At 33.3% G+C, this 24,904-nt stretch overlaps 13 protein-coding genes across 13 annotated transcripts; 9 read left to right on the forward strand and 4 right to left on the reverse strand.

The window, feature by feature from the left end:
- Nucleotides 1-460: 460 nt before the first annotated feature.
- On the reverse strand, nt 461-2,398 carry EDC3 (Edc3p; the record flags this gene model as incomplete). Its single annotated transcript, XM_004177404.1, has 1 exon — nt 461-2,398. The coding sequence occupies one exon, from the start codon at nt 2,396-2,398 to the stop codon at nt 461-463; it is 1,938 nt and encodes a 645-aa protein (XP_004177452.1).
- Nucleotides 2,399-2,822: 424 nt separating this feature from the next.
- On the forward strand, nt 2,823-3,893 carry RHB1 (putative GTPase RHB1; the record flags this gene model as incomplete). The annotated part of the gene is made up of 1 exon (XM_004177405.1): nt 2,823-3,893. One exon carries the CDS (start codon nt 2,823-2,825, stop codon nt 3,891-3,893), a length of 1,071 nt encoding a protein of 356 aa, XP_004177453.1.
- Nucleotides 3,894-4,416: 523 nt separating this feature from the next.
- Nucleotides 4,417-6,981, forward strand: NPP2 (nucleotide diphosphatase/phosphodiesterase NPP2; the record flags this gene model as incomplete). The annotated part of the gene is made up of 1 exon (XM_004177406.1): nt 4,417-6,981. One exon carries the CDS (start codon nt 4,417-4,419, stop codon nt 6,979-6,981), a length of 2,565 nt encoding a protein of 854 aa, XP_004177454.1.
- Nucleotides 6,982-8,371: 1,390 nt separating this feature from the next.
- Nucleotides 8,372-8,491, forward strand: TBLA0A01370 (uncharacterized protein; the record flags this gene model as incomplete). The annotated part of the gene is made up of 1 exon (XM_004177407.1): nt 8,372-8,491. One exon carries the CDS (start codon nt 8,372-8,374, stop codon nt 8,489-8,491), a length of 120 nt encoding a protein of 39 aa, XP_004177455.1.
- Nucleotides 8,492-9,304: 813 nt separating this feature from the next.
- On the reverse strand, nt 9,305-10,018 carry EAF5 (Eaf5p; the record flags this gene model as incomplete). Its single annotated transcript, XM_004177408.1, has 1 exon — nt 9,305-10,018. One exon carries the CDS (start codon nt 10,016-10,018, stop codon nt 9,305-9,307), a length of 714 nt encoding a protein of 237 aa, XP_004177456.1.
- Nucleotides 10,019-10,260: 242 nt separating this feature from the next.
- MMS21 (SUMO ligase MMS21) lies at nt 10,261-11,061 on the forward strand (the record flags this gene model as incomplete). The annotated part of the gene is made up of 1 exon (XM_004177409.1): nt 10,261-11,061. The coding sequence occupies one exon, from the start codon at nt 10,261-10,263 to the stop codon at nt 11,059-11,061; it is 801 nt and encodes a 266-aa protein (XP_004177457.1).
- Nucleotides 11,062-11,229: 168 nt separating this feature from the next.
- SLM5 (asparagine--tRNA ligase SLM5) lies at nt 11,230-12,756 on the forward strand (the record flags this gene model as incomplete). Its single annotated transcript, XM_004177410.1, has 1 exon — nt 11,230-12,756. One exon carries the CDS (start codon nt 11,230-11,232, stop codon nt 12,754-12,756), a length of 1,527 nt encoding a protein of 508 aa, XP_004177458.1.
- Nucleotides 12,757-13,406: 650 nt separating this feature from the next.
- TBLA0A01410 (uncharacterized protein) lies at nt 13,407-15,329 on the forward strand (the record flags this gene model as incomplete). Its single annotated transcript, XM_004177411.1, has 1 exon — nt 13,407-15,329. One exon carries the CDS (start codon nt 13,407-13,409, stop codon nt 15,327-15,329), a length of 1,923 nt encoding a protein of 640 aa, XP_004177459.1.
- Nucleotides 15,330-16,147: 818 nt separating this feature from the next.
- On the forward strand, nt 16,148-17,866 carry TBLA0A01420 (MFS transporter; the record flags this gene model as incomplete). The annotated part of the gene is made up of 1 exon (XM_004177412.1): nt 16,148-17,866. One exon carries the CDS (start codon nt 16,148-16,150, stop codon nt 17,864-17,866), a length of 1,719 nt encoding a protein of 572 aa, XP_004177460.1.
- A 238-nt stretch (nt 17,867-18,104) lies between these two features.
- Nucleotides 18,105-18,371, reverse strand: TIM9 (protein transporter TIM9; the record flags this gene model as incomplete). The annotated part of the gene is made up of 1 exon (XM_004177413.1): nt 18,105-18,371. The coding sequence occupies one exon, from the start codon at nt 18,369-18,371 to the stop codon at nt 18,105-18,107; it is 267 nt and encodes an 88-aa protein (XP_004177461.1).
- A 711-nt stretch (nt 18,372-19,082) lies between these two features.
- Nucleotides 19,083-20,651, forward strand: HEM1 (5-aminolevulinate synthase; the record flags this gene model as incomplete). Its single annotated transcript, XM_004177414.1, has 1 exon — nt 19,083-20,651. The coding sequence occupies one exon, from the start codon at nt 19,083-19,085 to the stop codon at nt 20,649-20,651; it is 1,569 nt and encodes a 522-aa protein (XP_004177462.1).
- A 166-nt stretch (nt 20,652-20,817) lies between these two features.
- On the reverse strand, nt 20,818-21,555 carry TBLA0A01450 (reticulon family protein; the record flags this gene model as incomplete). Its single annotated transcript, XM_004177415.1, has 1 exon — nt 20,818-21,555. One exon carries the CDS (start codon nt 21,553-21,555, stop codon nt 20,818-20,820), a length of 738 nt encoding a protein of 245 aa, XP_004177463.1.
- A 940-nt stretch (nt 21,556-22,495) lies between these two features.
- On the forward strand, nt 22,496-24,547 carry LYS4 (homoaconitate hydratase LYS4; the record flags this gene model as incomplete). Its single annotated transcript, XM_004177416.1, has 1 exon — nt 22,496-24,547. One exon carries the CDS (start codon nt 22,496-22,498, stop codon nt 24,545-24,547), a length of 2,052 nt encoding a protein of 683 aa, XP_004177464.1.
- Between the last annotated feature and the right edge of the window lie 357 nt (nt 24,548-24,904).

Below are 24,904 nucleotides of genomic sequence, written 5' to 3' on the forward strand. Positions count from 1 at the left end.
CAATCCCGGCGGGTTCGAAGCCCAGGCGAGGTGCAGTTTGGGTGAAGATTGAATTATATTAAACCCTTTAATATTTACCATTGTTGTCATGCCAGGACTTAACGTGGTGAAAATAATTACATAAGAAGCTATACTGAAAAAATCTGAGGATAGTTTGTTATATCTAGAAAAGTATTTGTGGGTAATGGCTAAAGTATTAAAAGCTATATATAGCGGTTTACTATCACATATAGCTATAAAATTAATATACAGTACGAGCAGCTATGCATTTATATAGATGTGTATCAACCTTTAAATAGGACCAAAAGTTCAAAAACAATGAAGTGAAAATAAAATAAAAAAATAACAACGAATGTATGCGAAAAAAAATAGTAGTAAAACAATGGATATTTATGTGATTGATAACAAGGGTCAAAATTTAAAGGGAAAGTTAAACTGTATCATTAAGTGCATTCACTATTCATGCTGGTAAAGTTAAAGTAATTGAACCATCAGTTACAAATGCATCACATAGCATGAATTTTCTTAAAGAAGGTTTTTGAGCATATACTGCTTTCGGTGTACCCATATCAATCATGACAACTTCATGCAATGAGGATAAATTATCTTTTAAAGAATTCAACAGATATAATGGCCAACCTGAACAAATTATACCTGTTGAGTTTACAACATCTTTGAAGTTCTGGAAACCAGAACCTGTATCAAACCCACTTGATAAATCTAAGGACCAAATTTTTCTATTTTGATCATGCTGCTGGTTGCACCATTCGATGACACTTAGAATATGAGATTCTGTAGCCGAGATAATTTCTTTAGAATTAATATGTGAGTTAGAGTCATTATTAGAGCCATTAGATTGTAAATTGTTTTGGGGAACATTATCATTATCCACTAAATCATTCAAGTTACCATCAAAGCCCTGGATAGCGTCAATTACAATTTCTACCGGACTATTTAATTGAGCAACAGTATTTTTCAAAGTTGATAAATTATTGACAACTTTACCACCACAGTTCTTAAATAATTCTAATTGTTCCTTAATTTGAGTATCCTGAATGTCAACCAAAGATGGTGAATTGGCAAATAGCACCATAACACGTACTTGACCAGATTGACACAAATGTCTACCCAATGCTAAAGCTCTTGTACCAACCCTATTTGAGTCCGACGTTAGTATAACAACCAATGGTTCTGGATTCGAATTATTTTGATGTAGTCTTGTACGACCACCTAATTTCTGCTTTATAAAATAGCTTGCATTAATCGCAAAATTTTCAAGCATAATGTTTGTATTAATTTTGAAATTTTCTAATGCAATTCTCTCAATTTCCAATAATTGAATTGGAGTAGCCAATGGAATTGTTAAATTTGGAATATCTTTAGTTTTGAAATATGTTGGATATGCAGGTTGATTAGCTGAACCCTTCCTGCTTGCACCATAATTACCAGATTGATTAATTATCATTTTTTCTAGTTTATCCATTATATCACCATTTTTGTGTTTAGTATTTTTATGACCATCTTTCAAAATTGGAGAATTAGCTGTGTGCAATAAGTGAGTAATGTTGATAGATTTGGTAATGGGTAAGTATGCACCATTCTCATCTACTTCTTCAAATTCGTTATCGGATGAACCTGAAGACAACGAAGAACCCACAGATTTACGTTGTTTTGTTCCGGATACTTCTTTTAGCAGTTCTTTATTTGAAACTGTATTTGGAGCTGTTGTAGATGCCAGTGTTGTGTGATTGGAAGAAATTTTGTCCCAAATATCGCTTTTAGCATTAGGCAGGACTAACTCGTCGTTGTCAAATTTAGTTTTATTAGAATTATCATTGTTATTAGTTGGTGAATGGTCATTACCATCCTTATTTAGTTTGTTATGCGATACTAATCTATCAGTAGGTTTAATAGAATCATTTTGCTTCAATTGAGCAAAAACATCTTTCTTGTTGAACATTCTTAAATTACCTTGAAAATCGAAGTCGTCTTGCATCTTAATTTTAGAAACATCATCATTTTGCCAATCGATATTGCTATTAGTTTTACCATCATATCTATGTGAACCATTTCCATAGCTGTTAGAATTGTTAGAGGTTACATTGCTACCATTATTATTACTACTGTTATTAGCATCAGTGTTAGAATTGCTATTAGTATTATTGTTTTCATTATCACTAGATTGTTGGAAAAACATGTGATGCTTTTTAGGAACATTTAATACTTCTAAATCTTTTAATCTTGAAGCACGGACCTTAAAAGCTTGTGAAGTCCCACCATCTCCAAATTTCACGTCATGCAAGGTTAAGCCCTTTGAAGTTACCTTTGCAATTTTACCCTGTATAAGTTTACCGTCTTTTAGTTCTAATTGAACACCAAATCCTACAAATTGAGACATATTTTCCTGATTAATCTTAAAATAAGGAATATATTTTTGATACTTTGTCTTTAATTCGGAATAATTCTACTCTGTTCCAAAATACCTAGTTGTTATATCTTTTATCTAATTAATAATTTGCTTCTAGTCAAACTTTCAACAGACTTAGAGTCAAAGTTAAGTTATAGGTTAAGTAGCACTAATTATTCAACCTTAGTCTCTTTTTATTACAATTTTTTTTTTTATTTCTAAATCTTAACGCAAACTGAAAATCTCCAAAGAACGAAAAAATTTCCACGTGACGAAGGTTTATTTTTACCTTTTTCAGGTAATAAGACTAAGTGAAAGACTTGAAACTTTTGGAATCGAAGAATGTTAAAACAATAGAAGAAAAATAAAACTGATTATCCTTATAGAAGTATTATAAACCACTCTCAAATATAATATGTTTTCAAACTCAATTAGAAATAAAGAAAACTTTCATCCTAAGATTGCCATTCTAGGCTCTCCAAACGTAGGAAAAACCGCCCTCACGATACAATATGCTGAATCAAGATTTTTAGAATCTTATTATCCATCTATTCAAAATGAGTTTACCAAAATTATACGATTTGATAATGAGGGAAATTGTTCAAATGATGGAGTATATGAACTTGAAAGTACTTCTACAGGAATAGGAAATACAGGATTAGGAAGAAATGATAACACGATTGGTACGATTCCAAACAATATATCTAATACTAGTGGAATAGGCCAATCTTCTAATAGTAATAATATCCTAATGGAAAATTTATCAAATTCATATCATGAAGGACAATTAGTGCAAATTATTGATTTGGGGGGTATTACCAGTGACTCATTTATAAATTTAAAGAATTTAGTGGATATTAATGGTATAATGCTAGTTTATAATGTAATAAACAGGTCAAGTTTTGAATCTATTAAACTAATTTGGAATAAACTACTGGATCAATCTGGTATTATTGAATTATTATACAAACTTCAAAAATCATATAGTGAAAGTAAGGTAAAGTTTAAACCCATTATATTACCTGTAGTTATTGTTGGGAATAAGATAGATCTAAGAGATATTCCAAATGATAAGAACATAAGAGACACTAAAGTTACGTTTAAAGAAGGACAAGCAATTACTAAGCTATTATGCGAATCCCTAAACAAAAGAATTGCAAAAGAGATAGAAAAAGGAAATAAATCAAAAAGTACATCAAAAACCAAAAATACAATCAATTTACCCATTCAGTTAGATGTAGGCTTTATAGAAACTAGTGCAAAATTAAACATTAATGTTAACGAGTCCTTTAGTCTAATCTTAAAGAAAATTTATAAGAATTTTAATAAGAATGATGCTGCAAGCAATTTAATCAATAACGACAAGATGTATAAATATGGTTTTAATTTTAATTTCAATGAATATAATTTCAACCTACCAAACAAAAATGATGACGAGAATAACTTTGTCAATAACGAAAATGAAGAAAGCTGTAATATTATGTGAATTATTTAGAGTTTTGTATCATCTTATAAGGACTGCTCTTTTCTAAATAATTAGATAGTTTTGTATTTTGTTATTCATTTAAATATTCATAAACCCTATATAGACGCATAAAAATACATCTATCTAAATCAACTCAGATAATACTCATCTAAATAAAGTTCCCAGATTAACATTACCACTTACTTAATAAACTTTTTTTCGTCTACCTTGTTTGGAATATTTATTGGAATTAAAAATGAGGTATAATAATATTATTAATACACTTAATACCAATGTTTTGGTGACACAAATGAATATTTCCCTTGAAATAACTCCGTCGGAGATCAAATTGTGGATTACTAGCCTCGAAGAAAACCCCGCTATCTTTTTCCAGATTAAAAGAAACTCCATTTTATAAAAAAGGATAGCTAATGAGATAAATTATCGAAGATTTTTATTTTTATTTTAGTTGAAGATTGCGATCAATATCTTAATAATAAAAGCTACATTTTCCTAAAGGTTATAAGACCAATATTGGGCTAATATGGAATCAATAGATGATGATTTGAATGATTATTTGGACAACCCAATGAATGTCCCACCAATATTTGATAATGATTTAGTGTCAAGTTACCAATCAAATAATAGAAATCGGAACATAATTAATAACATAAAATATTGGTATTATAGAGGACGTAATAGTTTATTAAATCAGATCTCCACTTTCAATCGTACAGGCCCGATATTGAATGATGTACCATTATACGAGCTAGATGAAAATGGAAACGGTTTATTTAATGATGATCTGGCTGACGATGATATTGAATGGAATCGTCATTATAGAAGAGGTACATGGAATACTAAGAAATTAAGTAAGAATATAAGTAAACTGATTGCTATTATATTGTTTGTTTGTATTAGTGCATTTCTTTTAAAAAATGCATTCAGCAAGGGGTCGAGGGAGAATAGAGTTTATAGCCAAAGGGTTCGCAATAAATTGAATAAATTTAATCCATTTCTTAAATATAATAATGGTACCTTGGACTTTAATCCAATAAACATTATTATCTCTATAAATGGATTACAAGGAGGTATGATTAATAAGTACAATTTCCCATATTTGAGTAAAGTCTTCCAATTGAACTTAGATGGGTTTAATGTTACAAGTACTCCTTATATGGAAAGCAATTTTCCATTTGAAAGAATTCCAAATCTTTGGAGTATGATAACAGGTGAAATACCAATTAAACATGGTATGATTAGTGATGAATTTTATGATGGTGAACTCAATAAAGAATTCTTAGGAAATGATAAAACACATAATTATAATGATATTGATATTTGGAGAAATGATAAATATAATGACACCCAAATACCGATCTGGGAATTATTACAAAGAGATTATAAGTTTGAATTCAAAGTAGGTATCGTTGATTGGCCCGGATCTAATCTTGACTATACTGAAGAAGTTAAATCAAAGTATATCCCCAAGCACAAAAATAAAAAGAAGAAAGATAAGACATTTACCAAAGAAATCTATGAGGCAAAAGTGAAGATGCCATATTATATGGGGGATTCTGTCTCTAAGGAGAAATCTAAGCATGATAAGAAAACATTTTCTGATAGTTTACACAAGATATTCAGTTATATTGATATGAATAAGATTGACACACGTCCTCAAATGGTTTTAAGTTCAATCAATCCATTCCATGGAATACCATTTCAAAGTGAACTATATGATTCTAAATGTCAAGATATTGATGAATTTATTAAATTATTAATTGAAGGTATTGAGACACGTCAATTAAGTCAGTTTACTAATATACTGCTTGTTAGTGATAGTAGTATCAAGAGTGTTCAATTTAAACAGATTGCAATTGAAGATGGAATTATTTCAAAAGATTTTAAAAAGAAGAAAATATCAAACATGTATTTAAATGAAGAGGGGAACATTTTAAAGATTTATCCACAAAAGAGTAATCAATTGAATGAGATTTATCAAGAAATCAAGACAAATTTACTTTCTTTAAATGATTTTGAAGATCATGGTGATGATGATAATAAAGATGAAATGGCGGAAGAGAAATTCAATGTCGAAGAATCAATTGGTGCTAATTATAAGGTATACTTGAATAATAAGTTCCCCATCGAATGGAACTTTAATGTAAAGAAAGATAACCATCGTATTGCACCCATATATATTGTTAGTGAACCTGGCTATGGTATGATAATGAAATCCAAAAAAATATCTAAATCTAAATCCAAGAATAAAAATAAAAATAAAAATAAAAATGAAATCAAGAAAAACAGTATTACTGATCGTGGGTTATTTATTGGTATTGGGCCATATTTCAACAATGAGTATGTTGAACCATTTAACAATATTCAAATGTATGATATTATGAAGGAAATCAATGGGATTTATGATAAGGATAAAGAACTGGAAATTTTCAAACATGTCTTGGTGCCAATTAATGGTAATCAATCCAATACGATTGAGAATGAGTCTGAAAATAAACAATCTGGATATTTGTTTGTGGATGATTATGATTTAATACGTCATGACTACGGGGAAGGTAATATGTATAATCATATCTTTGCAGGAGAGACTGACGAATATTATAAATCTGTACCAGCTTTTGACGATTTGGAGTTAAGTACGGATAATTCTGAGCATGAAGAAGAGAATGATCAACACGAAGAACATGAAGAAAATGAAGAGACTGATGATTCAGAGAATGAAGATAACGTCATTGAAAGTGATGACGACAGTTCAAAAGGTAAGGGCGGAAGCATAAGTGAAGAAGGCAAGATATATTTGGAGGACACGAAAGCATTATTGGAGAACGCAACCTCGGCAGCATCTGAGGCAATCTCTGGGTTAGGACAAGCTATAAGCGGGTTGGTACACGGTATCCTAGGCAGTCAAGAAGATGCAAATGGCAAAGATAGTAATAGCAACACAGGAGAAGGAAACTCTGGAACTTCCGAGTCGGGTAACGACAAGGAAAGAACCGATAATGATAATAAAGAGCCTGTAAATATGGACACTCTCAAAGATAAACTCACAGATCTGATCGACAACGTCTTGGGCAATATCCATAACTAGAGACAGTAAATACCAGTTATTATTTGATAACATTGTGCCATTAAAGGGGGAAGCCTGGCAACCAAAATCCAAATGTCAAAATGACGAATAAACACAACGTTTAGAACATCACTCAGGTGTACTGAAATAGATAGGTAATGAATAACCGGAAGATCGTGGATAACCAATTAACCGTCCCGATCTGCAAGTCCATGCACCAATTTAATGTAAATAGAAATAGACATTACCATTAAACTGCTACTTCTGTTTCTATTTCTGCTTCCGCTCCCGCTCCCGCCTGAGAAAGCATGGGCGTGGGCTTGCCCACGCCCATATAGTTGTAATTAGTCTGACAATTAAGTAGACTCTGTAGCATATAGTAGGTAACTTACCACCTTACCACGGCACAGCCGGATGACAAACACACAAAACACACAAAACACGGCACTGTATCTGGATCACTTTCAACAAACGGCTCAGCAGTAATTCATTCTACCGAACAACACCGAACAACACCAAACACACACCTCTTGTTCCTGAATGTTCCGACAATACGTCTACCACAATACGAATACCTTTCAACCAATATTCTTTACTCTGACATACTCGAACAATAATTATCACCATTCTCTCACACAGAAACACACGCAGGGCGGTCATTCCGTTTTCGGCATTCCGCTATGCTCGGCTCGCGGCGTTCGGCATCTCCGACCCGAGAGTTTTGTTTTGCGGCTGTCTTGTTTTGGTTGTAAGTTGTTGTTATCTGGAAGAATTGCTGGTAGATTTCTATTGTTCATTACATTTGCGAATGTACTTTTTTTTCAAGTTTATTTTCTTGATGTTTAGGGTGATAGAGATTCCGTATTGGTAAAGGAAACAATGACAAAAGAATGTATGACAAAGGAAGGAATGCATGCATGCTTAATAGAGTGAGTGAAAAAAAAAAAGAATGAAAAAAAAATGAAAAAATGAAAAAAAAATAAAAAAAGAGTGACAAAAGAAATGGATGCTTAATGGAATTCCGATGGGCGGGCAAACAAAAAATTATTTGCTCCGAGGGACATTCGTTCTTATGTGCTTGTACCGTGTGAAGCTGTTTTCGTTTTGTTTGTGTGTAGGCAGATTGGGTAATCGTTATCGTGTCTTGCAGTTTTGTTTTGGTTGTGGTTTGTAAGAATCTTTCGTTCGTTCCACTATATAAACATCATCCATCAATTGGAAATTTTTCAATTGGTTTGCCACCGTTCCCTCTTCTTGCTTGTATAGCTAATCAGATACAATCTCTCATTCAATTCAATATAACGTCGAATTAAATAACTCCTGTTGATCTTCCAATCATCAAGAAACACACACAAACCCTTATTTCCACACACAAAAAAACAAACTTCCTCCCCTCCATTTAGTATACATAATGTTCCCAGGTGGTGTTATCTTAGCTATTATTTTAATGGGTTTAGCCGTATGTGCTGTCATTGGTGTTATCATCTACAGAAAGATGGAAGCCAGAAAGAAGGGTTTACAAAAGTTTTAAATAATTAAAAATTAATTAAAATTTTCTTTATTATAAAACTCCTTCTAAATAAACTTTGTTTTTTGATTTGCCTTTGCCTCAATGGCTTACAAATATTTTTTTCTAATAACTTTTAATTAAGTTATGTTGTGTCATTAACATTTTCTTTTTATTTTCTATCCCGTCTATGAAACTATACCTCCTTTTCAAAAGTGTCGTTCAACTTTATTCAATACCATTTTGGTGAGTCGTACTGCTGTAGGACATGCTTGAAGTCTTATCGTGTGTGGATAAGCATTTCAATGCATAGCTGATAGTTGTAATTCTTCAAATGAATTTTGTTTTGAAAACATAAATGCCCAGTCGTGTGTGTGTTGATTGGTTCCGTTTATGCTTTTAACTTTCTGATCTTTTGATACTACCTTTTTCATGAAAAGGCTTAGTACTGTTTGTAATTATCTCTCCCTATGTCTATAGTTTAATTTATAATTTTTTGTGTGTGTTATAATTTAATACTATTTTCTAATGATGTCAAAGCCTTAAACAGCTGAAAGGGATCGGCGTTCTGTATATCTTCATTCTTAAAGAGCGAATAAACTATTTTTAGGGGTTCTCCACATGTGTAGTTATTTTCCCGATATATGAAAAAACCTTTACTTGAAAAATGAATGTTTAAAGTCTGCTTACAAATATTTTTTAAGTAATATATATATATATATATCTCACTACCTTTTTTTATATATTTCGTATATGGCATGCTTTTAGGAAAGCCTTAGAATTGGCTCTCATAATGCCCCATATTTATGCTAAATAACAAACAACAACCCCTCTACCTTATTCTAATGCTCTTCTCATAAACTCTACGGTTTCATCAAATTCTTTTTGAACCTGGCTACCAATCTCCCATCCTCGACTACCTATTGGATTTTTCATGATACATTCAGTGATGCATATTTGAATATTTAATTGTAATTCATGAACACTTTTGGGCGTACTTCCTTTGATCCGATTAATTTTCTCTTGAATCTCTTTATTCTCTTGATTAACAGCATACATCTCATCTAAGATTTTATTTTTACCTTGTAATTTATTAACAACAGTATCCCTATATAAACGTAACAATTTTTCTCTTTTATCCTCAACTTTAGAAGTTCCTCTTAATTTTATGATTTTATTATCATAATCTTCAATTTCTTTAATCATCTCTTCTTTATATTCTTTATATTTATTATTAATTTTATTTACAATGTCTTTATCATTTAAATTGTAAAACGTTATTAATCCATCTTTTATTTCAGTTTTCTCTTTATCACCGGGGAAAATTACTTTAATCATTTTTAATACATCAATAATATCTAATTTTTTCTCTTTTTGATTCAATATTCGTTTGATCAACTCATTATTTTGAATTTCATTTGTGATTTTAACTAATGACACTCTATTACTGTTAGATCCTTCTCGGAGGAATGTATAAATTAGTTGTAATACTATTAGTTCCCCAATCTTGTTAGTGCTGCTAGTTGCAATATTTGCAACATTATTACTCATCTTTATCTTATCAAGCAAAACGAATTGATTGCTTTTAGTTTTGATCTTATCAATATCATCACTTTTTTTTCTACTATTTAAAAAAATACAGTTTATCAGTTGAACTTTATTTTTTTTTTTTGTTATTTTTTAATAGTAATGAGAAAACGCGATGTGTACATTTTTTAAGAATTTATACAATTCTATACATACGTACTAATCACTATTAGAAAGAAAATTAATCGGATTAAATTATTAAAAAAATGTCCCAAAATGCAGTTCCTACAACTTTACCAATCCATAAAAATTCTATTAGAAATTTTCATGAATTAAGACCACAAGACATTTCCAAAGATTTCAACACAATTATTGAAAATTTATATGACACTTTACTATTGATTTTAGATAATGCCATTGTAATGGGTGATAATTCATCTATTGATGAATTAGTAGAAAATCTCTCTTCACAATATCAAGAAGTTATAAATTCAATAAATTTAAATCTACAAAAAAAAAACATTACTAAAAATATTCTTCAAGAATATAAGACATTATCGGACGCCTGCCCTCAAATCTCTTTAGATAACTGGGATGATTATCGTACAGGGAATTTAACAGCACCTTCCTTATTTGAAATGGTAGAAAAATCATTTAAAACTGTAATTGAGAACCCAATCCCCATTGAAGAAAAATCATCCAAGGCCAAAATATTGAAATATGTTTCTCAAATTTGGAAAGATCCACATTGTGTTATCACATCCGATAATACTACCGAAGATGATTTAATGATTGAAGGTGGTAGAATTGAATTGACGTGCCCGATTACAGTTAAGGTATTTGAACATCCAATGATTTCTAACGTATGCCATCATACTTTTGATAAATCTGGGCTTGTTGATTATTTTAAAGGATATAGAACAAGAGAATGTCCGGAAAGCGCGTGCAGTCAACATTTACAATTTAGTGATTTTAAATTCGATGATGTCATGTCTTTACGTTGTAAGATTGCAGCTATTAAGAAAAATGCATTAAATAATGATGATACTGATATTGATAGTCTATAATGTATGCTAATCATTAATTCTATTAAATTTTTGGCATATTTTCAATGCCCGAATAATTTTGAAAATTTCCAAATAATAATAACAAAAAAAAGCATGTAATAATAATAGTATTATTATTATTTATTATTATTTAATGAGGGAAAATCACAGAGCAGAATAAATACCATCATGTTACGACAATTATTTGGTAAAAATATTGTTTCTAAATATCATACTCAAACATTCAAATCTATTTATAATACAGTTCAACAACAATCACAACAAAATGCTCAAAAACCTTTAACAAGCCTTAAAGAGATCAATGGTTGGATTAAATCGATTCGATTGTTTAAGAATATTTGTTTTATTGATATCAATGATGGTACGATAAATTCTTCTTTAAAAATTGTTATTCCTGAATTAGTTTCATATGAGAATTCAATCAAGTTTTTAAAAGATTTAAAAGTAGGCCAAAGCATATCTATAAAGGATTTACTGATCCAATTGACACCCACAAAAGCACAACAACCTTTTGAATTGAAATTGTTGAATGATCCCACAAAGTCCATTAATATATTGGGAGGTATCCCTGCTGGTGAAGATTTCCCATTACAAAAAAAGAATCATACCATGGCATTTTTAAACAGTTTACCCACACTAAAATTTAAATCTAATTATTTAAATAATCTTTTGAAGTTTCGGTCATTCGTTGATACACAATTAATTAATTTTTTTAACAAAAATGATTTCATAAAGACCACCCCACCAATTTTAACCTCTAATGATTGTGAAGGTGGAGGTGATTTATTTACTATTAAGGATTCGGAAAAATATTTCAATAAGTCTACTTATTTAACTGTATCGACTCAATTACATCTAGAAATCTTGGCATTATCATTAAATAGATGTTTTACAATCTCTCCATGCTTTAGAGCAGAAAGAAGTAACACTACAAGACACTTATGTGAATTTTGGATGCTTGAAGCAGAATTATGTTTTACTAAAGATTTAAACGAAGTGATGGATCTTGTTGAGAATATGATCAGATCCATCGTCAATGAAGCACTAAAAAACGAACAATCACTATTGCCAAATTATTATCCTGGAGATGTATTGAATAAAGAACAAATCTTAGAAAGATGGCAATCGTTAACTAATCCAGCTAGTTGGCCAAGAATCACATATTCAGATACTATCCGCCTTTTGCTGAAACAACATATGAAAGAACCGTTTACTAATGGTATTATTCCTTCATGGGGGATGGACTTATCGACAGAACATGAGAAGTGGATATCAGGTAAATATTTCCAATCACCTGTCTTCATTACTGATTATCCTAAATCTCTGAAACCATTTTATATGAAACAAAATCCACCTTCTGAATTCAAGATTCAGGATAATCAAGGTAATATCCAACAAACTCAAATTCAAAATACAGTAGCATGTTTTGATCTATTAGTACCAGAGATTGGAGAAATAGTTGGCGGATCTTTAAGGGAAGATAACTATAAGGTACTTGCTGATGAGATGAAACTAAGAAACATGAATAAGGACAGCAATTTAGACTGGTACTTGGACACAAGACGCTATGGATCTGTACCTCATGGTGGGTTTGGCCTAGGAATGGAGAGACTGCTTACATATCTCTATGGTAATACAAATATAAGAGAAGCCATCCCATTTGCCAGGAGTGCTTCTGACAACATCCAATTGTAATATTTCGTGACGCCTCAACGGAAAGGACATCACGTGAATGCATACTCACGTGCAACGTCATGTTGTTTATCTCCGACATCGTGGGTTTCCGTGACATAACCCGATGACTATAACCCGCGGACACAATGATGGAACAAGAAGGGTATTTCATTGCCTATATTTCAACAGCTTATCTCCCGTCCATGGATATTGTATAATAAAGTTACTTTTTTGTAGGGTGTAATTTGATTGGATGCCTTTTGACGTTTTTTTCTTGGAGATTCTATATTTTGTAATCATGTATATATAGTATAACAAACGGTGAATAGATAAAATAGTGGAATTTTGAGAATAAAATAAGTATTTAAAACAAGTCTAATTCGAAGCTTTGCTATTACTGTCTTATTTCTCATTTACTACATGACTCATAGATTTTCAAATTTCCAAGATATTCAAATCTGAAATTTCGTCGAGTCATACCTATCATCTGATCTACTTTTAGATTCGAAAACATATATAAAATAAAGGAAAAAAAAGTAAACCATACATAAGAAAATACAAGACCATCTTAGTTGAGATTATCTTGTCAAATGAAATTAAACCTATTTTAATAAGTTTAAGTTTATTTCAGTTTTAACATTTCGGATAATAATTTTTTTTAAAGCTCCAGAATGGCTGCTCCCAAGTTAACTTTTAAGCAGCAGATGTCTGGGTTCCCCTGGGCTCAACTGCTAGTTGTCTCATTGGTCCGTTTTAGTGAACCTATTGCATTTACCTCTTTATTCCCATATGTTTATTTTATGGTGAAAGATTTCCACATTGCTCCAAATGACGCCCAAGTATCTAAATATTCAGGTTATTTGTCATCCACTTTCTCTTTATGTCAGGTGCTTGCTGCTTTCCATTGGGGTAGATTTGCCGATAGAGGTGGTAGAAAGATTACTTTAGTCTGTGGATTGATCGGTACTTCTATGGCGTTATTAACGTTAGGTTTTGCCAAGCATTTTTATCAAGCCTTGCTTGCTAGATCTATGATGGGTCTTTTAAACGGGAACGTTGGTGTTATTAGAACTATCATTGGTGAATTAGCTACAGAAAGAAGACATCAAGCAATTGCATTTAGTACTATGCCATTACTATTTCAATTCGGTTCAGTTATCGGTCCCATGATTGGTGGGTTTTTAGTTTTCCGTCAACAAACTGGTGATGTGATACCCAATTGGTATCCAAATTGGTTAAGGAAACTTATAACTATTTATCCTTATTGTTTACCAAATATTGTTATTTCATGCTTATTAATGTTTGGTATGTTCTGCTGTATTGTATTCTTAGAAGAAACTCACCCTAAATTCAAGGACCAAAGAGATAGAGGCATCGAATTGGGTGACTGGATTTTAAAAGTGTTTTTTGGTGTGAAACCCAAAATTAGACCATGGCAAAATAAATATCATGAATCAGGACTTGGCTCAAGTTCTACTTCTGCAAGCAACACTAGCTTAAACACCTCTTCCAATACAAGTGTTGGAACAAGTATCGGTACTTCCAATAATAATTCAACAGATGCTTTGAATCATGCTCCAGTAGCTGTAACAGAAAACACTCCTTTAATTAGAAGTAATAGCGATGATGAAATCAGTGAAACTGATAGTATTCAATCAGTAACTGGATTATTGACAAGAAGACAGTCTGCTAGTTTAATCAGAACATACTCGATACATGAACCTACCGATATGGTAGAACCAGAGAATGTCAAGGCTCCTGATGGTTGTACTGAAGCAAGTATGTGGCATCATGTTTTCCATACTCCTGTATTTTACCCAATCTCAATCAATTTTATTCAAGGATTACACCTGATTGTTTATAACGAATTTCTACCTGTGTTTTTAGCTTATGATTTAGCCAAGGATCCAAATGATCCAACTAGACTAGCTTCCAAATTCCCATGGAAGATCACAGGTGGGATTGGGTATACTCCAGAGCAAACAGGTACCCTTTTATCATCAACAGGTATATTTGGCTGTTTTGTTGTGCTTGCCATTTTCCCTTATGTGGATCGTAATTATGATTGTTTAACTATTTTCCGTACTTTAGTGAAATTCTATCCAATCATGTATATTATGATTCCATACGTTATTTTCCTACAAGTCGATTTCATACCAAGATGGGTTACCATCCTTTACTTATATACAATTACTGGTATTAAAACCTTATGTGGTGCATTAACATCCCCACAAATCATGCTATTGATTCATCATAATAGTCCCTTGAGCTGCCGTGCATCCATAAATGGTGCAACAATTAGTATCTCTGCATCAGCAAGGTTCATAGGCCCACTAGCTTGGGGGTTTATAATGGCTTGGTCACAACAAAATGATGTTGCATGGCTATCTTGGTGGACTCTAGGTTTCTTCGCAATGGTAGCATTGTACCAAAGTTACAAGATTGCTCCAATCGATGAAGAAGATAACACAACTGAACAGGAAAACAGTGCTATCGAAGATATGGAAGAAGATGGTCACGAAGAGGAGTTGCAATACGGCTCTTCGAATGACACTATACATAGATCTTCACAGCAAAAAGCCGGTTCATCGTAGTAAAATGCAACAACAACAAAAATAGACGATTATTTATTATCTTAAGCAATTTACGATACATTTGCATCTGTCTTCTATACTATTAGTATTCAATACACATGCATTTATTTGATTCAATGAACATTCAATCACTGTTACCTGATGTATAATATATCAAAACGACTAGAAATAAAAATCTATTACGAAACTGTAAACACTATTAAGTTGAATATTTTTTTATTCTATATATATACATTCCCTTTCACTCAAATTTGGTGTACGTAATTGGTAAACGTATACACACACACACATATATATATATATATATTAATATTTATATATTCAATTAGGAAATTTAAAAAAAAAATACAAAAAAAATCGATAACCTAACCCTTTTTACATTTCTCTTTTTGGGTTAGTTATTTATCGTATTACTAAATTTATTAGGTAACTTCCATTTTTGCATTTAAATGTATGAAATTTCCGAATTTCCTAATTCTTGGCAAATTAATTTCTTCAGGGCATCTGTGAGATCTCGGCTCATATACAATCGTTTACAAATACTTGTTATGTTATGGTAAATGAGACTAAATCCGATGACTACAATTTTTTTTTTTTAAAATAAAAGGAAAAGATAAATTCACCGGATTATCGATATCATTACAACTCCTGCTTGATAAGATATAAGAAATGAGGGAATTTGTAATACAATTTATTTCATTTCCAATTTTATATAATGCTACTCATGAAGTAACTATTTAAAAACTTACAATATTTTTGTATACCTATGAAAAATAATCATTAAGAATCCAAATAATTATATTTTATTAATAACATAAATGCCATCAAGGACACCCTCCAATCTTACGTTTAAACAACAGATGGAAGGATTCCCATGGCCACAAATACTTGTTGTGTCCATTGTACGATTTAGCCAACCAATTGCATTTACCTCTTTATTTCCATATGTTTATTTTATGGTAAAAGATTTTAACATTGCACCCAATGAAGCTCAAGTATCCAGATATTCAGGTTATTTGTCTGCAACATTTTCTTTATGTAAATTCTTAGCCGCATACCATTGGGGAAGATTTTCTGATGAATATGGTAGAAAGTTAACCGTTATTCTTGGTATGCTGGGAACCTGCATATCTCTATTAATTCTTGGATTTTCCAAACATTTTTATCAGGCAATGATTGCTAGATCAATGATGGGTCTTTTGAATGGTAATATTGCTGTGATTAGAACAATTGTTGGTGAATTAACTACAGAAGGAAGACATCAAGCAATTGCATTTAGTACCATACCTTTATTATTCCAATTCGGAACTGTTATTGGGTCTATAATTGGTGGGTTTTTAGTTTTCCATAAGGATAATGATAATACTATTTCTATCCCTAATTGGTATCCTAATATATTAAAAGATTTGATTTCTAAATATTCATATTGTTTACCCAACATTGTGATATGTTTCTTATTAATGTTTGGCATATTGAATGCTATTTTTTTCTTGGAAAAAACTCATCCAACATTAAAATATCGTTNNNAAGATTATGGTATTAAAGTAAGCGATTTATTTAAGAGATATATTTTATGTATAACTCCTAAAAGAAGAGAATGGGATCAGCTTTTAAGTATTGAAGAAGATTTCCAAGAAACTATTAATAATAGGAAGATTCAAGAATATGAGGATTTTGAAAATGATAGAAAATATCCACTCAGATTGAAACCTACAAAAGAAATTTCTTCTATTTCAATGAAAAGCTTTACATCTACTGAAATGGAACAGTCACCAAGTACCCTAGGTGAAACACATAGCATCCCAGATGAAGAAACTTCAATGTTAATAATGACATCTGATGGGTGTTATGAGAATAGTATGTGGCATCATATTTTCCATACTCCTGTATTTTACCCAATCTCAATCAATTTTATTCAAGGATTATACCTGATTGTTTATAACGAGTTTTTACCTGTGTTTTTAGCTTATGATTTGGTCAAGGATTCACATGATCCAACTAGACTAGCTTCCAAATTCCCATGGAAGATCACAGGTGGGATTGGTAATACTCCAGAGCAAACAGGTACCATTTTATCATCAACAGGGATATTCGGTTGCTTTGTTGTCATACTGATACTTCCTTATGTTTCAAGAAACTATGATTGTTTAAAAATATTCCAATTTTTAACTAAATTGTATCCAATCATGTATATCATGGTACCATACGTTATTTTCTTACAAGTCGATTCCATACCGAGATGGGTTACTATCATATATCTTTATTTAATTACATGCATCAAGACACTTTGTGGATCATTGTCGGCACCACAAATTATGCTATTAGTGCATCAAAATTCTCCTTCAAATATCCGTGCATCCATAAATGGTGCATTTATTAGTATAGCAGCATTAGCAAGATTTGTAGGACCATTATGTTGGGGTACAATCATGGCATGGTCACAACAGAACGATTTGGCTTGGGTTAGTTGGTGGTCATTGGGCTGTTTTTCCATGGTTGCATTATATCAAAGTTATAAGATTACTCCAATTGATTAGGAATATTTGGATATGCGAATATGATGATATATTAATACTTGATACATATACATATATATATACATAATGATAAATAAAAATGTTTGCTTTTTTTATTTTTTTCTTTTATTTTTTTCTTTTACTTCTTCTTTTTTTATTTTACTTTCAAAAAAAAGGTCAAAAATATGATTAATATAAAACAAAATACAAAAAAAAATTGATATTTACATGCAAATGAATTTAACTATATGATTTTGAATTATTTACCAAAAGTTTGTTGACCTAAAGCAGCATTTTGTTCCTGGAATCTTTGACCTACTCTTTCTGAATGCTTCAAGAATTTCTCAGAACATTTCAATATACAGGAGGTTTCCTTGGAAGTCAGCTTATTGGATGTGAAATCATTAACACAATCACTAAAACAACGTTCTACTAGATTGGAATAAAGACGCATGAAATCTTTCATTTGCTTTTGTTCAACTAGTTTTTGGAATTCTTGTTGTTCCTTGGCATTTAATTGATCCATGTTTATTGTAATATATGTGTGATTGTGGGAATGTTTTAACTTGTTAAAACTATTGCTAATGTATAACTATTCAATGTTCTTTTTTATCTCTATAGATGTAGTTGTAATTTAAATTAAATATTAAATAATTTGTTTCGATAATTAATTAAAATTCGGTATTCAGACTTTACACGGCGCTACCATGTGCGAAAACTGAAAAAAATAACTTAAATTCTTTGTTACAAACTTGGAGATACGATAAAGCATGAAAAAATAAAAAATAAAAAAAAAAAAAAGAAAAAGAAAACAAAAAAAAAAAAGTAGTAGGTCACACCGAATAATCGATCGATTTCCGCATTGTGAAATCCACACGGCAAAAATATCGTTTATGGCCAGCCTGTATCCGTGTGACTACAGCAATTAAACAACAAGTTAGTAATGCCAACATATACAGATGAAATATATTTTATTTCCTTAGATATTTTTATAACTCATCACAGACATTCTTAAACTCCGTCATTATGCATATAATCGAAAATTTCTTTTAAATATTTAATTTTTTTTAAGTTGGTCTTGGATTTATGGAAAGTTATAAATTGAAAAAGACATATAATTGTGTTGGTGAATAAGAAAACGATTCTTATTTGAAAGTTTCTGTAATAGTATTAAATACATATAAAAGAAAAAACAAAAAAAACAAAATAAAATACAATACCCAATCGTTTGCACAGCATGCTTAAGTCTAGAGTCATTACACATTTAAATACTAGACCCTTTAACTATGCTAATATTAGGACGTTGGCATCAGCTACTGCTACAGCCCCTTCTACAAATAATAAAGTTGTTGTAGATCCTGTTGTTAGCCATGGCACTCAAGATTCACCATTTGATTATAACGGATTATTTGAAAAAGAAGTGATGGCCAAACGATTAGATAAATCTTATAGATATTTTAATAATATTAATCGTTTAGCTAAAGAATACCCTATGGCACATCGTAAACAAGAAAATGATAAAGTGACTGTTTGGTGTTCTAATGATTATTTAGCATTAACACGTCATCCAGATATTATTTCCAAGATGAAATTATCATTAGATAAATATGGGTCTGGTTCTGGTGGTACAAGAAATATTGCAGGTCATAATAATTCTACATTAAAATTAGAAGCTGAAATTGCTACATTACATAAAAAGGATGCTGCATTGGTATTTACGTCATGCTTTGTTGCCAATGATGCAATCATTTCCTTATTTGGTAAGAAATTACAAGATTTGGTGATCTTTTCTGATGAGTTGAATCATGCATCAATGATTCAAGGGATTAAACACTCTAAAGCCAAGAAACATATTTTTAAAAATAATGATCTTGAAGAATTAGAATCATATTTACAATTATATCCTAAATCTACACCTAAATTAATTTGTTTTGAAAGTATTTATAGTATGACAGGTAAAGTATCTAATATTTCTAAAATATGTGATTTGGCCGACAAATATGGTGCTATGACCTTTTTAGATGAAGTCCATGCTGTTGGTTTATATGGACCACATGGTGCTGGTGTAGCAGAACATTTAGATTTTGAAAAACATTTGAAATTAGGGATATCCAAGGATCCTGAAAGAAGTAGTATCTTGGACCGTGTTGATATGATCACTGGGACTTTAGGTAAATCATTTGCCACAGTAGGTGGTTATGTTGCTGCTTCAAGAAACTTGGTAGATTGGTTAAGATCATATTCACCTGATTTCATCTTTACCACTACATTGCCACCACATGTAATGGAAGGATCAGCAGAAACTATTAGATATCAACGTCATCATTTGGAATTGAGAACTATTGAACAAACCAATGTAGAATATTTGAAACAAGGAATGAGTGATTTAGGAATTCCAATAATACCAAATACAAGTCATGTCATCCCTGTTTTAATTGGTAATGCTGAATTAGCTAAAAAAGCAAGTGATATTTTAATGAATAAACATCGTATTTATGTACAAGCCATCAACTTCCCTACAGTGGCAAGAGGTACAGAAAGATTAAGAGTGACACCTACACCAGGACATAGTTTGAAACAATGCCAAGATTTCCTTGAAGCATTGGAAGATGTTTTTAATACATTACAATTACCAAGAATTAAAGATTGGGCTTTACAAGGTGGATTCTTAGGATCTGAAAATGGATATGACAAGAGTATGAATCTTTGGACACCTGAACAACGAGCTTTAACTAATGATGATTTAAACAAGAATGTGTTCGATCCCATTATTGATGATATTGATATTTCTAGTGGTGTTGCATAAATATTTAAGACATGATATAATTTGTAAATACATTTGTAAATTATAATAAATTAAATTTTTTTTTGTTCAATATAAGAAAAAAAATACAAAGTGATCGTAAATAAATAAATAAATAAATAAATAAAAAAAAAAACTATATATAAATCTTTATAAAAACATATAAATCTTACAAAGCAGAAGCAGAAGCACCTGTAGTATGAGCTACTGGAGCAGCAGCAGCTACAGGAGTGGAAGTGGAAGTTGGTTTCTTGTTGAATCTTGAACCGACTTTTTGTAAGACTGGAGAAGCCTTTTTGTAGGCCATGGAACCAGCAATCTTACCTTGCTTCTTGGCATGTAAATAACCTTTGTTTACAGCAGTGTCAATTTCAACTTGGTAAATGTGATAGATTAAAGGTAAAGTGAAGGCAGCAATAACAGAGATGAAAAGAACAGTCCAGATAGATAAAACAGAAAATAATTTATGTAAAACCCAAACGACACCAGCAGCTTTGAAAGTATTTTTTGGAGAATGAGCAAAGACTAAACCTCTCATTTTAGCTTGTTTAACAGGCAATTGTTTTAAAAGAGCGTCAATTCTTGGTTTCAAAAATCCGACGGTGTTAGGGCATTCCTTGATACCGTATTTAGTAACTAACCCTTGACCCAAGAATAATTTTGTTAAGAATTCTACGGATCCAGATATGAAAAATACTGTATAAAACAATCTTAAAAAGAAAGTGATGATGTTAACTTTCTTTAAGACTAATAGAGACACTAGAGCACCTCCTAAAATTTTACCAGAATTAATTGGATTTTTCCATAATAACAAATCACAAACTGGAGAATCGGAAGTATGTGGTTTAGAGATTGGAGCGGTGGCTTGAGGAGCAGTGGTGTGAGGAACAGCAGGAGCAGAAGACATGTTGGATGAGGTGCTGGTAGTAGTTGCGAATTCTTTATCCATTGACTATTTTGTGATGGCGCAAGATTAAAGTGTCAATGGATCTACGATTGTTCTTGTGAAATCAAGCTACTTATATATCGATGGATGCCGCGCAAAACAAGAAACGGGGTGAAACTCGGACGCGACGGATCACGAAAAACACGTCAAGTAGAAAAAAAAAAAGGTCTGAGTAAGCCGGGTAGAACACTTTGTCAGTCGAATATGACAAATCCAAGATAGAAAATTTAAAATGATTTTTTTTTTAAAAAAAAATAAACAAACAAACAAAAAAAGAGAAGCTTGATAAGATTAGAGTTACAAACTGATTTTGTAGTTGTATTAGATAATCGATTTGTTACCATCAGAAGTGAATGAATGAGTATATATATACTTATTTTTCTTTGAAAATACACTTGCATGACAAAGGTTCAGACGACGTTTGATTTTTTTTTTAAAAAAAAAAAAAAAAAACTAAATAAAAGGTAGGAGAAATCAATAGCGTTGTTCCTACTAGTATACGTTGTTGCCGTGACAAACACGTTGAATTTACGTGGGGTTAGTGAACACTTTGCCTTTGCTCAAGGCAGAGCCGATTCGTTTTGCGTTATATACTTAGCACTGTTGAATAATTGTTTTTTTTTATTTTTATTTTTTGTATTGTCCAGTATAGAAAACTGACCTAAATATGCGTAAGCGTAGGGTTAGCCGCTGGGCCATTGCAACAGGTTATGAGCCCTGCCCCGCATGCTCAACGGCGAATGCCTCGGGATCATGATTGCGTATTTCCGAGGGAACTCAAGATGCAGTAGAAAAAAAAAGACAAAAAGAGTCATTCCCAAGTGATGAGATAAAAAGTATAAAAGACACACAGCACAAGCACAAGCACAAGCACAATACAACTCAACACGACGATACCACAATGCGTTTAATAAGAACAATACACAGCTGCCCACCGAGGTATGCACAGAATTTGATCGAAAAGATCGTCCAACGGTACAGTGTTGATGGGTTGGAAAAACCAGATGTGGAGTTGCACAGTGGGGATTATATCAATTTGAAACCCAGTTATTGTATGTCGCACGACAACACATGGCCCATAGCGTTGAAGTTTCTACAATTGCAAAGCGAGAAATTGTATGACGCGAATCAGATTGTTAATACGATTGACCACGATGTTCAAAACAAGTCGGAAGCGAACTTGCAAAAATACGACAACATGCGGAAATTGGCTGGGCGGTTAGGCAGTCATTTCTATCCTGCAGGAAGAGGAATTGGCCATCAGATTATGATAGAAGAAGGGTTTGCGTTCCCGTACCGGTTGGCGGTGGCCAGTGATTCACATTCTCCGATTTACGGCGGGGTGGGGTGTTTAGGGGTGTCTGTTGTGAGGTCTGATGCTGCTTGTATATGGGCTACGGGGAGGACATGGTGGAGAATACCTCCAGTGGCCAAAGTGGAATTGAAAGGCCAGTTGCCGCGGGGACTTAGTGGGAAAGATGTGATCATAGCGTTGTGTGGTATTTTCAAGAAGGATGAAGTGTTGAACCATGCGATCGAGTTCACCGGAGAAGGTGTGGGGAGTTTGAGCATAGATGATCGATTGAGTATTGCCAACATGTGTACTGAATGGGGGGCGTTGGCCGGGTTGTTTCCTGTGGATAGGCGCACGGTGGAATACTACCGGGGCCGATTGGGAGATGTGGAGGCAAGCCACCCTCGAATCAACAAAGAGAGTGTGAGTCAAGTTGAGTCTCGAATGGCGACGATGGTGGGTGATGTGGATGCAAGTTACAACAAGACATTGCAGATTGATTTATCGCGATTGACACATTACGTTGCCGGGCCGAATTCTGTCAAAGTGATGGAATGTGCCGATAAGTTGTCGCGCCAAGAAATCGCTGTGAACAAGGCGTATCTGATCTCATGCACGAATAGTCGATTATCCGATTTGCAGAATGCAGCTGAGGTGTTCAAACGATCCGGCCGCCAAGTTGCTTCTGGTGTACAATTCTATCTTGCAGCAGCGTCGTCTATTGTACAAAGACAGGCTGAATTGGATGGTAGTTGGAAAGTCTTGGTAGATGCAGGAGCCATTGTGTTACCATCTGGCTGTGGACCATGTATTGGTCTTGGGATGGGGTTGTTGAAAGAAGGAGAGGTTGGAGTTAGTAGTAGCAACCGTAATTTCAAAGGACGTATGGGTGATGTGAAGGCCCGAGCATATTTGAGTTCGCCGGCGGTAGTTGCGGCCAGTGCTATTCTGGGGAAGATCGGGACACCAGAGGAGGTTTTTGGGGAGCCAAGAGAGATTTCCGGCGATCTTTCCGGCGATCTTTCCGCGGAATGTGTGGAGAATGCAAAGTCCGGGATGCCACCGCAACCGAAAATGCCGCCACAAGGAGAAGTCATCGAAGGGTTCCCAGAACGTATACAAGGCAGGATTGTGTTCTGCAACAATGACAATATCAACACTGACGGGATCTACCCGGGCAAGTATACGTACAACGAGAACATCACACGCCAAGAGATGGGCGAGATAGTCATGGAGAATTACGATACCGAGTTCACCAAGATAGCACAGGCTGGCGACATTCTGGTTTCTGGGTACAATTTTGGCAGTGGGTCTTCACGGGAACAAGCTGCCGTGGCTCTGTTGGCCAAGGGGATTCCACTGGTGGTTGCTGGCTCGTTTTCCAATATTTTCTGCAGAAACGCCATTAACAATGTCTTGTTGACGCTGGATGTGCCTGAGCTGGTGGAATATTTGAAGGAGAAATACAAGGGCGATGCGAGGTTGACGATCCGTAGTGATCTGAAGCTTACGTGGGATATTCGCGACGGAGTGGTCGATATAAGCGAGAATGACAAGGTAGTGTTCAGCAAGAAGGTGAATGCACTGGGTCGGATAGTGCAAGAGATTGCCGTGCAGGGTGGATTGGAAGGCTGGATCCGTAACGAGATAGCGAGGTAGGGTAGGGGAGGGGAGTGTGTAGGGGAGTGTGGTGTGTATAGTGTGGTGTGTATAGTGTAGTGTAGTGTAGTGTAGTGTATAGTGTATAGTGTAGTGTACTGTCCTGTAGTATTGTATAGTCGTAATGTCACCACACCACCCTGCCTGCTCTGCCTGCTCTGCCTGCTCTGCCTGCTCTGCCCGCTCTGCCCGCTCTGCACTACTGCACTACTGCACCCACTGACACCACATTGCTCTGCACCCAGATCAGCCCTGCCATTTGCCACAGAGCCACTCCGGCTAAGACCGAGCTCTCCGAGAGGCCCCGGATCTGCAGGCACGGCGCGCCGGCCGAGATATCCGGGCCTGCAGGCGAGG

Source organism: Henningerozyma blattae, chromosome 1 (genome assembly GCF_000315915.1).
Source record: "Henningerozyma blattae CBS 6284 chromosome 1, complete genome".
Classification (NCBI taxonomy): Eukaryota; Fungi; Ascomycota; class Saccharomycetes; order Saccharomycetales; family Saccharomycetaceae; genus Henningerozyma; species Henningerozyma blattae.